The sequence below is a fragment of the Coregonus lavaretus genome (assembly GCF_964263955.1).
Source record: "Coregonus lavaretus genome assembly, contig: SUPER_35_unloc_2, whole genome shotgun sequence".
In the NCBI taxonomy this organism is placed as follows: Eukaryota; Metazoa; Chordata; class Actinopteri; order Salmoniformes; family Salmonidae; genus Coregonus; species Coregonus lavaretus.
Window position 1 is genome coordinate 4,933,783 of NW_028167180.1, and position 14,104 is coordinate 4,947,886.

The window sequence follows — 14,104 nt, forward strand, 5'->3', positions numbered from 1 at the left end:
TACATATTTATTGTACTTCTCGCCGCATTTCTTGATAACGAAATCTGTAAATACTCTGGATGCATTCAATAAACGTTACACATATTCTTGGAACATTTGGGATAGGTGCAGCATAAGACAAAAATGTACTAGTGTCATGTGCGACGTGAATGCGGTAGGCGAAGTCAAACGCAGGACACCGAGCTACTGGAAACGTACTTTACTAACAAAGTAACCAGAGTTCAAAACAACCTCCAAACAGGGAGGAAAATAACCCGCACAATAAGCAACTGCCGAAATCACGAAAACAATCACACACAATGAAAGACAGAGGGTTATATAGGGAATACAATACAACATCATTGGGAACAGGTGTACACAATTAAGATCAAACATAGATCTGTAGCAGCTAGTACTCTGGGGACGACGAACGCCGAAGCCTGCCCGAGCAAGGAGAAGGGGCAGCCTCGGCTGAATCCGTGACAGTACCCACCCCCCACCCCCCTTGACGCGCGGCTCAAGCCGTGCGCCGACCCCGGCCTCGGAGACGGCCAGGAGGACGCGGAGCAGGGCGAGTCGGATGATTCTGGTGGAAATCCCTCAACATGGAGGGATCTATGATGTCCCTCCTAGGGACCCAGCACCGTTCCTCCGGACCATACCTCTCCCACTCCACGAGATACTGCAGGCCCCCCATCCGACGCCTCGAATCCAAGATGGAACGTACTGAGTACGCCGGAGCCCCCTCGATGTCCAGTGGGGGCGGAGGAACCTCTCGTACCTCACTCTCCTGGAGTGGACCAGCTACTACCGGCCTGAGGAGAGACACATGGAATGAGGGGTTAATGCGGTAATTAATGGGCAGTTGTAACCTATAACATACCTCGTTCAATCTCCTCAGGACTTTAAATGGCCCCACAAACCGCCGACCCAGCTTCCGGCAGGGCAGGCGAAGGGGCAGGTTTTGGGTCGAGAGCCAGACCCGATCTCCCGGTGCATACACCGGAGCATCACTGCGGTTGTGATCGGCGCTCGCCTTTTGTCGCCTGATAGCCCGCTGCAGATGGACATGCGCAGCGTTCCAGGTTTCTTCCGAGCGCCAAAACCACTCGTCCACCGCAGGAGCTTCGATCTGGCTCTGATGCCAAGGTGCCAGGACCGGCTGATAACCTAGCACACACTGAAAAGGCGTCAGGTTAGTTGAGGAGTGGCGGAGTGAGTTTTGGGCTATCCCGACCACTCCCCCTGCTGGTCCTGGCAATAGGACCTCAGAAACCTACCCACATCCTGGTTCACTCTCCACCTGCCCATTACTCTCAGGGTGAAAACCTGAGCTAAGGCTAATCGAGACCCCCAGACGTTCCATAAACGCCCTCCAGACTCTAGAGGTGAACTGGGGACCCCGATCAGACACTATATCCTCAGGTGCCCCGTAGTGCCGGAAGACGTGTGTAAACAGGGCGTCAGCAGTTTGTAGGGTTGTAGGGAGACCTGGCAGGGGAATGAGACGGCAGGCCTTAGAAAACCGATCCACAATGACCAAGATCGTAGTGTTCCCCTGGGAGGGGGGAAGGTCCGTAACAAAGTCCACCGATAGGTGAGACCACGGCCGTTGTGGAACGGGTAGGGGTTGTAATTTCCCTCTGGGCAGGTGTCTAGGCGCCTTACACTAGGCGCACACCGAGCAGGAGGAAACATAAACCCTCACGTCCTTCGCTAACGTGGGCCACCAGTGCTACCCACTAAGGCAGTGAACTGTCCGACCAATACCAGGATGACCAGAGGAGGGTGACATGTGAGCCCAATATATCAATCGATCACGAACCTCGAGCGGCACGTACTGCCGACCCTCTGGACACTGTGGGGGAGTAGGATCAGTACGTAACGCCCGCTCGATGTCCGCATCAACCTCCCATACCACCGGTGCCACCAGACAAGACTCCGGAAGTATGGGAGTGGGCTCAATGGACCTCTCCTCTGTGTAGTCGGGACAGGGCGTCTGCCTCAGCGTTCTGGGAACCTGGTCTGTAGGTGAGTGTAAATACAAATTGGATGAAAAACATAGCCTACCTTCAGCCTCCTCGCCGCCCAGATGTACTCCAGGTTACGATGGTCAGTCAAAATGAGAAAAGGGTGTTTAGCCCCCTCAAGCCAATGCCTCCACACCTTCAGGGCTTGAACCACAGCTAACAGCTCCCTGTCCCCCACATCATAATTGCGCTCCGCCGGACTGAGCTTCTTAGAAAAGAAAGCACAGGGACAGAGTTTTGGTGGCGTACCCGAGCGCTGAGACAGTACAGCACCGATCCCAGCCTCGGACGCATCCACCTCAACTTGGAAGGCCAAAGAGGGATCCGGATGTGCCAGCACCGGAGCCGAGGTGTTACGGATACAGGTATCCTGTGTCTTTTTGTGTTTTTCCTCTCCTTCTGCCCTAATCACAGGTGTCCTGTATGTTCCTGATTGGTGGTCGTTGGGGTGTCTGCTGATTGCTGAGGTGGACCAATCAGTGGACATTCCTCTGAATTGCACCACCTGTTTCTGGTTTTTCAATCACACATCCCATTGTATAAAAGCCGGTCAGTTGTGTTTGTAGGGAGAGACAATTTTTCCGTATGTGAGCATGGATACTGTGGTGTCATGTGTTTTGTGTACTCACTCATTTGCTGGTTACTCTGTTTGGTAACTTTGTTGTGTGTTTCTGGGAAAAGGGGAATTTAAGCAAGTTGCCCTTGGGCATACATTACCCGTAGGAAGAAAACTGTCTAAAAACACTAGTTAGACCTGAGCGGACCACCCACTGTAATTTTTGTATGATTAGCAGTAGCTTAGCGGTTCTTGAGGCAGGCAAGATCAGTTTAGGTTTTTTTTACACTATTGTTTCATTTCTTGGGTCCTGTTCAGCCCTTTTTCCCAAAAATTTACAGTGTGTTCAAAAATAAACATTTTATGTTTGACGGTAGTCGTGTAGTTTTTGTTCTCACTGTTTCCATGTCATGACTCTAATTTGCATGAATTATGTTACGGGTCTCTTGTCCATCCACCCTAGACGTTTAAAGCCACGGGGATCGTAACAGGACAGATGCCAAAAAGCCCTGTCCTTCTCAGCCGACCACTGCAGACGCACCGGACCCCCCCTTTTAGCAGGGAAGTAATGGGAGCTGCTACCTGCCCAAAGCCCCGGATAAACCTCCGGTAGTAATTGGCAAAACCCAAGAACCGCTGCACCTCCTTCACCGTGGTGGGAGTCTGCCAAATGCGCACAGCCGAAACGCGGTCAATTTCCATCTCCACACCTGACGCGGACAACCGGTGTCCCAGGAAGGAGATGGACTCCTGGAAGAACAGACATTTCTACGCCTTCACATACAGGTCATGTTCCAACAGTCTACCAAGCACCCGACGAACCAGAGACACATGCTTGGCTCGTGTAGCGGAGTATATTAGAATGTCATCAATATACACCACTACACCCTGTCCATGCAAGTCCCGGAAAATCTCATCCACAAACGATTGGAAGACTGAAGGAGCATTCATTAAACCGTATGGCATGACGAGGTACTCATAGTGACCCGAGGTGGTACTAAATGCTGTCTTCCACTCATCTCCCTCCCTAATACGCACCAGGTTGTACGCGCTCCTGAGATCCAATTTTGTGAAGAATCGCGCCCCGTGTAATGACTCCGTCATACTAGCAATCAGAGGGAGAGGATAGCTGTATTTGATTGTGATCTGATTGAGACCACGGTAGTCAATACACAGGCGTAAACCCCCATCCTTCTTCTTCACAAAAAATAAACTCTATGACGCAGGGGAAGTGGACGGCCGTATGTATCCCTGTCTCAGAGATTCGGAGACATATGTTTCCATAGCCGCCGTCTCCTCCTGTGACAGGGGATACACGTGACTCCGGGGAAGCGCAGCGCCTACTTGGAGGTTTATTGCACAATCCTCCTGTCGATGGGGTGGTAATTGAGTCGCCTTCTTTTTACAGAAGGCGAGAGCCAAATCGGCATATACAGGTAGAATGTGCATGGTGGGAGCTTGGTTCGGACATTCCACCGTCGTTGCCCCTACGGAAACACCTACACACCTCCCCAAAGACTTATCAGACCATCCCTTGAGAGCCCTCTGTTGCCATTAAATGTTGGGGTCATGAGAAGTTAACCAGGGAAGCCCCAACACCATGGGAAACGCAGGAGAACCAATCAAATACAAACGAATGATCTCCTCATGGCCCTCCTGCGTTTTCATCCTGAGAGGCACTGTGACCTCCCTAATCAACCCTGACCCCAAAGGGCGGCTATCTAGGGCATGGATAGGGAAGGGCACATCAACTGGAACAATAGGAATCCCTAACTTATAGGTAAACTGGCGATCGATAAAATTCCCAGCTGCGCCTGAATCTACTAGCGCCTTATGCTGGGAATGAGGAGAAACCTCGGGAAACACAACTTTAATACACATATGCGCAACAGGGAGCTCTGGGTGAGTTGGGTTCCTACTCACCTGGAATGACTCATCAGTGCGCTGCCTACTGCCTCGATTCCTAGGAGACCCTCCCCAGCACCGACCAGCATTGTGTCCTCTGCGGCCACAGTTGGTGCAGGGGACGGCCCCTCTCCTGGTCTCCCTGGTACCAGCACCGCCGAGCTCCATAGGGGTCGGCTCGGAAGTGCTGGGGGATGGAATGGACGGCCCCGAATCCGGACGTCCGCGGGTAGCCAACAGGGTATCCAGGCGAATCGACATGTCCACCAGTTGGTCGAAGCTTAGGTTGGTGTCCCTGCAGGCCAATTCCCGACGCACGTCCTCCCTCAGGCTACATCGGTAGTGGTCGATGAGGGCCCTCTCATTCCAAATCCACATTGGCAGCCAGCGTCCGGAAGTCCAGTGCGAACTCCTGCGCGGAATAGACGCTCACCCGCCGCTTTACCCTCTGGTGGATGATCGAATACTGCCCTGAAGCGGCGGGTGAACTCCGCATAGTTAACAGTAGCGGCGTCTATTCCCCCCCATTCCAGCACCTTGCCGGACAGACAGGAGAGGAGGGCGGACACGCCGGACACTCTACGCCAGGTAGAGTTCGACCTGGAGCAGGAAACCCTGACACCCGGCAGCTGTGCCATCATAAGCCCACGGGAGCGAGAGCCGAATCCCACTGGACCCCGGAGGTGAAGCGATGGGCATCGCTGATGGTGGTGGTATAGTCGGAGGAGGTGTAGGCAGACCTCCTCTCTCCCATCGCTCCATGGTGTTTACTACCCGTTCCATGGCGGTGCCGAGAGCCTGGATCATGGCCGCTTGTTGTTGTACGCGTTCTTCCATTGATCCAGCTGGCACCGCTGCTCCTGCTGACTCCATGTCAGTGGTGTGTGATTCTGTCATGTGCGACGTGAATGCGGTAGGCGAAGTCAAACGCAGGACACCGAGCTACTGGAAACGTACTTTACTAACAAAGTAACCAGAGTACAAAACAACCTCCAAACAGGGAGGAAAATAACCCGCACAATAAGCAACTGCCGAAATGACGAAAACAATCACACACAATGAAAGACAGAGGGTTATATAGGGAATACAATACAACATAATTGGGAACAGGTGTACACAATTAAGACCAAACAAGACAAACACCGAAACATAGATCGGTAGCAGCTAGTACTCCGGGGACGACGAACGCCGAAGCCTGCCCGAGCAAGGAGGAGGGGCAGCCTCGGCTGAATCCGTGACAACTAGGGTTTGAGTGAAAGGTCTAACTGGTGTCTTCAAGTGGCCACACACCTCTCCAAAGTGTGCACAGATCCTAAGTCATTTCAATGCACTTTTATGACTCAAAGAATAGTATTCAACTATAAAGGTGATTTGTTGAGCTCTCCTAGCTGTGCTGTTGAGGAACTAGAGCAAGCAAATGTGTAATCGTTTTGTTTGGAAACAGCCCTGCATCCCCGCCATCACACAATTACTGTTGTTGTTTACGCAATCCAAAAACGGTCCATTATAAATCGCAATCTGGGTCAGGTTGTCATCATTTGAAAGCTTAATCATTGCCAACATGACTAGATGAATTATAAAATACGATTTGACAGTGTTAAGCTTTCACAAGGCAATTCATGCAAGCAGATGGTAATTTTGGTGCGCATAAAATGGAAATTGCAAATTGTCTTCACAATACAACAAACATAGGCTCATTCTGTGATCATAAACATTGACACTATATTACATGAGTTTTATGATAAGGAAATGTGAAGTGCAGATTTGGACTCTTGTATGACATCAACGTGGTATTTATTATCATCCTCAACGTCTCATCTTTCAAAATACATTGAGTCCTCTTAATTTACAGCATTCTCTTACTCAGACAACAAAACATTTTCAAAGTTTCCCAATTAGCGATAAGGAATGGGCTCAACTTCTTGTGGCGCGCAGCGCTCAATTTCAGAACAGCTGTCTGTCAAAACCCATACAGAACTGTGAAGGGGAGACCCTGAGCTCTGATGTCATGTATAGCAGGTTACTGTACAGCCACAGCATTCCAATTTAGGCGTTTATCCGTGTCCAAATCTGCCATGTTCAACCCGTATATGGGATACGTGTGTAAAGGGCTACAGACTGGGATTCAATGCAAGGCGTGTTATAGCGTGGAGCACTATACAGCAGACAATGCGTCTTTTAAAGGCATTTTCCCCTACAGTATGTTTGCAGAAACCGCATTAATGGTAAATGCTGTGCATGTCGCTTCAAACGTAAATTACCGACGATGTTTCGTGCTGTAGCCCATGTCTAATGGAGTTGTATTGGAGCTATGTGAGCTTGTCCATCATTTATCAGGTCCAGGGGACACACGCCTTTGTCTAATAGTCTAATAGGCTGTGGTTGCAATATCAATATTTACCATTATAGTGTGATGTAACAATTTAACCACATACTGATTTCATTTGTACGTTTTTACAGTTATCAATACATTTAAATAACAGCAGTTGAATATGGACCATGTGTTCATTCTACTTATGAAATGAGTAGTGTGTAAGTGTGTGTGTGTTTCTGTCTATGTGTCTGTCTGTACTTGCATTGAAACCTGAAAATGTAACACTAATGCCATCAATTTTTCTGGCCTTGTCAGCATAGGTATCGACATCAATATCCATTGTCTGCATTGCTCTAGTTGGATTATTTGCTTTCAACCCTGCTGGCATTTTATTTTATCACCCCCTGCTCAGTTCCCCAGAACCACTAACACATTACATAAGAATCAGACAATCCATAAAATGATAATATCATGTGAAATTAAGAAAAACTAAATCTTATCATGTTGGTTTGTTGTTAACACAAACATAACACAATAGTAGTGATGGAGCATTATTAAGATTGGCCAAACAATAATGAACTAATGTACCGCTGTCTGGTAGGTTCAGATACAACATGTGGCAACAACAGAATGTGTGGGTGGTTGGAAACAGGCAGGAAGTGTAACTAAAGTTAATGTGTTCTGTGTGAATGACAGTGCAGGGAATCTTCTTTGGTGAAATAAACCCAAACCTTGACTCAATGCAAAACAAATGCAGATCTAACCATCTCAGGAATACTTACCTGGGATCAAGTCATCAGTGTCTACATCACCTTATTCATTATGATCCAAAAGGCTAAACAGATCCTAGATCAGCATTCCTGCACTGAGACGTGATAAATATGGGCCCTGATGTCACACCCTGGCTCTGGGACTCTATATGTTGAGCCAGGGTGTGTATATTCTATGTATTGTATTTCTGTGTTGGCCAGAGTGGTTCCCAATCAGAGGCAACGAGTGTCAGCTGTTTATTTAGATTTTACATCCGTCTAAATATTCTACAGAAACAAGAGAGAAAAAGAGAGGAAAGTGAAAGATGAAAAATATGAAAGTGTGGTGAGAGAAAAGGAGAAGAGAAGGAGCTGTGTCAGGGTAATAAGAAGGAATCCACCTAACACTCCACGATGGTACCATGTGACTTCTTAAAGTCCTATACAGTTTCTTGTAAACCACATGATCTTGGTTAACCTATAGTAGGCCCTACAAGGCTTACAACAGGCTAGCTACCCAGTTAGCAACAACCACTCAGCAGGCAGGTGGCTCTCCAACAGGCTAGCTACCCAGTTATCAACAAGCACTCAGCAGGCAGGTGGCTCTCCGACAGCTAGCTACCCAGTTATCAACAAGCACTCAGAAGGCAGGTGGCTCTCCAACAGGCTAGCTACCCAGTTATCAACAAGCACTCAGCAGGCAGGTGGCTCTCCAACAGGCTAGCTACCCAGTTATCAACAACCACTCAGCAGGCAGGTGGCTCTCCAAGATGCTAGCTACCCAGTTATCAACAACCACTCAGCAGGCAGGTGGCTCTCCAAGATGCTAGCTACCCAGTTATCAACAAGCACTCAGCAGGCAGGTGGCTCTCCAAAATGATTTGGGCAGCGAGACAGCAGACTTGCTCACCGGCCTTACTGCCAGGGCGCCCGCTTTTAGATGCAAATCATCCTGCCAGATACAAATCAACCCGCCAGAGATGCAAATCACGTCATATGCTAACTAGCAACTCTAAATTAAGCTAGCAACCCTACAATAGGCTACCAAGTTGCTGTAAATTAAGCTATCGACCCTCCAATAGGCTACCAAGTCAGTGTAAATTAAGCTATCGACCCTACAATAGGCTAACTAGCAAGTCTAAATGAAGCCAGCACCCCTACAATAGGCTATAGGCTAGCTAGCAACCCTATGTCAAAGAGAAAGCTGTATTTTTACAAGTGATGAAAACTTGGGAATGACAAATGCGTTACAGGATGCTGACGCACTGACTGCAGGATGTCAAATCCATTAAAGTGAAGGGGGAATGTTTAACGTTGCATCCAGAATGATTAGGATGTTACCAGCTATGCCTGTCATGGACATTTCGGTGAATCTGTTGTTGGCTAAAACCATTCTAGCACCCTCCTCCTGAACAGGGTTCAACAACCAGTTACTGAGTTACTGTAGGTCGGGACAGGAAAAGGGTGAGAAAGTTCAGAACCAAGTTTGAACACTGAACATTGTTATATAATGGCAGTTGACAGGGCTTTAAATAAGGTATAGACACATTTTGCCCTGCCACATTCAGCCTTCCAAGTTTACCAAGCTTTAGAATTTTGGAGTAGCTGAACATTCAACCATAAATTTAAGTATAAACTATACTCCTGTAGCTTATGTGCTTGAGAGAGGGGAAATGAAACTCTTCTATGCAGCATTCTGTAACTTGAACTTTCAGTTTGACTTGAGCTTGACCACATGTTAACCACGTTACCTCATATCTGAACCTACCATCCAGTGGTATATTAGTTCATAATTGTTAGGCTAAATAAGGTAAAGGAAATGCTGATGTTGACACGAAAGGTGGGGTCGCTTAGACTATAAAAAACTTGTGGACACGTTACTCCAATCTGACATGTCATGCTCATTCATTAGGTTGACGTAACAAACCAATATAACTTAGTTGTATGTATCCGTTTTCAACTCTCAAAGACTGTGGTAAGATTTATTTTCTCTATTTCACCAGATATTATTATTTTATACATTGTCTAATTATTTTGTAATATGTTAGGGTCTCTGGGATACTAAGTAGGTGAACTGTAACTGGGACAAAGTACACATCTACAATGCATTCGGAAAGTATTCAGACCCCTTGACTTTTTCCACATTTTGTTACGTTACAGCCTTAGTCTGAAATGTATGAAATTGTTTTTTCCCCTCATCAATCTACACACAATATCCTATAATGACAAAGCAAAAACAGGTTTAAAAAAAACTGTTTTACATAAGTATTCAGACCCTTTACTCAGTACATTGTTGAAGCACCTTTGGCAGCGATTACAGCCTTGAGTCTTCTTGGGTATAATGCTACAAGCTTGGCACACCTGTATTTGGGGAGTTTCTCCGATTCTTCTCTGCAGATCCTCTCAAGCTCTGTCAGGTTGGATGGGGAGCATCGCTGCACAACCATTTTCAGGTCTCTCCAGAGATGTTCGATTGGGTTCAAGTCTGGGCTCTGGCTGGGCCACTCAAGGACATTCAGAGACTTGTCCCGAAGCCACTCCTAAGTTGTCTTCACTGTGTGCTTAGGGTTGTTGTCCTGTTGGAAGGTTAACCTTCGCCCAAGTCTGAGGTCCTCAGTGCTCTGGAGCAGGTTTTCATCAAAAATCTCTCAGTACTTTGCTCTGTTCATCTTTCCCTCAAGCCTGACTGGTCTCCCAGTCCCTGCCACTGAAAAACATTACCACAGCATGATGCTGCCACCACCATGCTTCACCGTAGGGATGGTGCCAGATTTCCATCAGACGTGACGCTTGGCATTCAGGCTAAATAGTTCAATCTTGCTTTCATCAGACCAAAGAATCTTGTTTCTCATAGTCTGAGAGTCCTTAAGGTGCCTCTTGGCAATCTCCAAAGTGGGCTGTCATGTGCCTTTTACAAAGGAGTGGCTTCCGTCTGTCCACTCTACCATAAAGGCCTGATTGGTGGAGTGCTGCAGAGATGGTTGTCCTTCTGGAAGGTTCTCCCATCTCCACAGAGGAACTCTGGATCTCTGTCAGAGTGACCATCGGGTTGTTGGTCACCTCCCTGACCAAGGCTCTTCTCCCCCGATTGCTCAGTTTGGCCAGGTGGCCAGCCATAGGAAGAGTCTTGCTGGTTCCAAACTTCTTCTATTTAAGAATGATGGAGGCCACTGTGTTCTTGGGGACCTTCAATGCTGCAGACATTTTTTGGTATCCTTCCCCCAGATCTGTGCCTCGACACAATTCTGTCTCTGAGCTCTACGGACAATTCCTTCAACCTAATTGCTTGGTTTTTGCTCTGACATGCACTGTCAACTCTGTCCAATCAATTAAATTGACCACAGGTTTATTCCAATCAAGTAGTAGAAACATCTCAAGGATGATCAATGGAAACAGGATGTACCTGAGCTCAATTTCTAGTCTCATAGCAAAGGGTCTGAATACTTATGTTATTAAGCTATTTCTGTTTTTGTTTTTTTATACCTTTGCAAAAATTCAAAAAAACTGTTTTCACGTTGTCATTATGGGGTATTGTGTGTGTAGATTGATGTGGAAAAAAAAGTAATTGAATCCATTTTAGAATAAGGCTGCCACGTAAGAAGATGTCGAAAAAGTAAAGGGGTCTGAATACTTTCCGAATGCACTGTATGTCAAATACTGAAGTAAGCTTGATTGAGCTTGACCACCGTGCATGTGTCACTAGTTGGGTAAAATTTGCACTTGGGACTATCCTATTTTTTCCTTTGTACCGGGTAAGCGAAGTCAAGCTCACCTCAAGTATTTGAGTTGATGATGCATAATGCACAGATACAAACCTACAAAATGGTCCCATGGCGGAATCTAGATGATGATTCCTGAAGTAACAGAGATAAATATAGCATTTGATTTCTAGAAATGTAAGAGACAATCTATACAACCACAGGTGGAGAATCCAACAATGCAGACCATGGATATTGATGACGACACGTATCCCAACAAGCCCAGTGTTACATTTTCAGGTATCAATTCAAGTACAAACACACAGCTTTTGTTGCTTACAATCCTGGATGATATAGGTATTTTTAACATTACCAGAGAGAGTTCAAAGACCTTACATGATAATTCCCTGTAATTCAGCTAATTTTCAGTGGTGGAAGAGACCCTCTGGAGTTGCTGCAGTGTGTCTGGGGCTGCTGTGTGTTCTCCTACTGGCTGGGATCATAGGCCTGTCTGTCTACTGTAAGTTTAGAAGGTTTGGACAGAAACATTTGTAAACTTCCATGGTGTGATAGTTACACATATTTGAATAATTGATTAACTTTTCCCTTTTAAAGATGGAGTTATTGGTCATCACTACTCAACAGAGAGAGACCAACAGGCCAGTTACAACCTTCTTACTAAAGAAGGAGATCAGCAACCCACCAGTTATAATAACTTGACTAAAGAGGTAGACCAGCTACAGACCAGTTACAACACCCTGACTAAAGAGAGAGACCAGCTACAGACCAGTTACAACACCCTGACTAAAGAGAGAGACCAGCTACAGACCAGTTACAACACCCTGACTAAAGAGAGAGACCAGCTACAGACCAGTTACAACACCCTGACTAAAGAGAGAGACCAGCTACAGAAAGAGAAAGACCAGCTACAGAAAGAGAAAGACCAGCTACAGACCAGTTACAACACCCTGACTGAAGAGAGAGACCAGCTACAGAAAGAGAAAGACCAGCTACAGACCAGTTACAACACCCTGACTGAAGAGAGAGACCAGCTACAGAATAGTCTCACAACCAAAACTAAGGAGAAAGACCAGTTGCAAAATAGTCTAAATACCAGGACCACAGAGAGAGACCAGCTACAGAATAGTCTCACAACCAAAACTAAGGAGAAAGACCAGTTGCAGAATACTCTCACCACACAAACACAGGAAATGGATCAATTGCAGAATAGCCTTAACACAAAAACTAAGGAGAGAGACCAGCTACAGAATAGTCTAAATACCAGGACGACAGAGAGAGACCAGCTACAGAATAGGATAAATTCCAGGACCACAGAGAGAGACCAGCTACAGAATAGTCTAAATAACAGGACCACAGAGAGAGACCAGCTACAGAATAGTCTAAATACCAGGACCAAAGAGAGAGACCAGCTACAAAATAGTCTCACCACAAGGACCAAAGACAGGGACCAGCAGAAAGATAGACTTAACGTTATGACTGCTGAAAGGGATCAATTAAATAATAATCTTAATTCAAGGACCAAAGAGAGAGACCAGTTGAAGAATAGTCTAAATACCAGGACCACAGAGAGAGACCAGCTACAGAATAGTCTCACAACCAAAACTAAGGAGAAAGACCAGTTGCAGAATACTCTCACCACACAAACACAGGAAATGGATCAATTGCAGAATAGCCTGAACACAAAAACTAAGGAGAGAGACCAGCTACAGAATAGGCTAAATTCCAGGACCACCGAGAGAGACCAGCTACAGAATAGTCTAAATACCAGGACCACCGAGAGAGACCAGCTACAGAATAGTCTAAATACCAGGACCACAGAGAGAGACCAGCTACAGAATAGTCTGAACACTAGAACTATGGAGCGTGACCAGCTACAGAAGGAGATAGAAAGGCTGAATTGTAATATCAAAGGTAAGGACAGCCCTGTTTTAAATACAGAGAAATAAACACATACATTTGAAGTCGGAAGTTTACATACACCTTAGACAAATACATTTAAACTCAGTTTTTCACGATTCCTGACATTTAATCCTAGTAAAAATTACATGTCTTAGGTCAGTTAGGATCACCATTTTATTTTAAGAAATAATAATAGTAGAGTGATTTATTTCAGCTTTTATTTCTTTCATCACATTCCCAGTGGGTCAGAAGTTTACATACACTCAATTAGTATTTGGTAGCATTGCCTTTAAATTGTATAACTTGGGTCAAACGTTTCGGGTAGCCTTCCACAAGCTTCCCACAATAAGTTGGCTGAATTTTTGCCCATTCCTCCTGACAGAGCTGGTGTAACTGAGTCAGGTTTGTAGGCCTCCTTGCTCGCACACGCTTTTTCAGTTCTGCCCACATATTTTCTATAGGATTGAGGTCAGGGTTTTGTGATGGCCACTCCAATACCTTGACTTTGTTGTCCTTAAGCCATTTTGCCACAACTTTGGAAGTATGCTTGGGGTTATTGTCCATTTGGAAGACACATTTGCGACCAAGCTTTAACTTCCTGACTGATGTCTTGAGATGCTGCTATATCCACATAATGTTCCTTCCTCATGATGCCATCTATTTTGTGATGTGCATCAGTCCCTCCTGCAGCAAAGCATCGCCACAGCATGATGCTGCCACTCCTGTGCTTCACGGTTAGGATGGTGTTCTTCGACTTGCAAGCGACCCCCTTTTTCCTGCAAACATAACGATGGTCATTATGGCCAAACAGTTCTATTTTTGTTTCATCAGACCAGAGGACATTTCTCCAAAAAGTACGATCTTTGTCCCCATGTGCAGTTGCAAACCGTTGTCTGGCTTTTTTATGGCGGTTTTCGAGCAGTGGCTTCTTCCTTGCTGAGCGGCCTTTCAGG

General features: G+C 46.3%; 1 protein-coding gene across 1 annotated transcript in view; it reads left to right on the forward strand.

Moving 5' to 3' along the window:
• LOC311110234 (uncharacterized protein) overlaps positions 1–14,104 on the forward strand; it is a gene marked incomplete at both ends in the record, with an annotated part of 91,386 nt that overhangs the window by 53,248 nt on the left and 24,034 nt on the right. The window contains 2 exons of the mRNA XM_084188771.1: positions 11,661–11,751; positions 11,964–12,587. Of these exons, the coding sequence (XP_084044897.1) occupies positions 11,661–11,751; positions 11,964–12,587 (715 nt within the window). The remainder of the gene's footprint in view (positions 1–11,660; positions 11,752–11,963; positions 12,588–14,104) is intronic.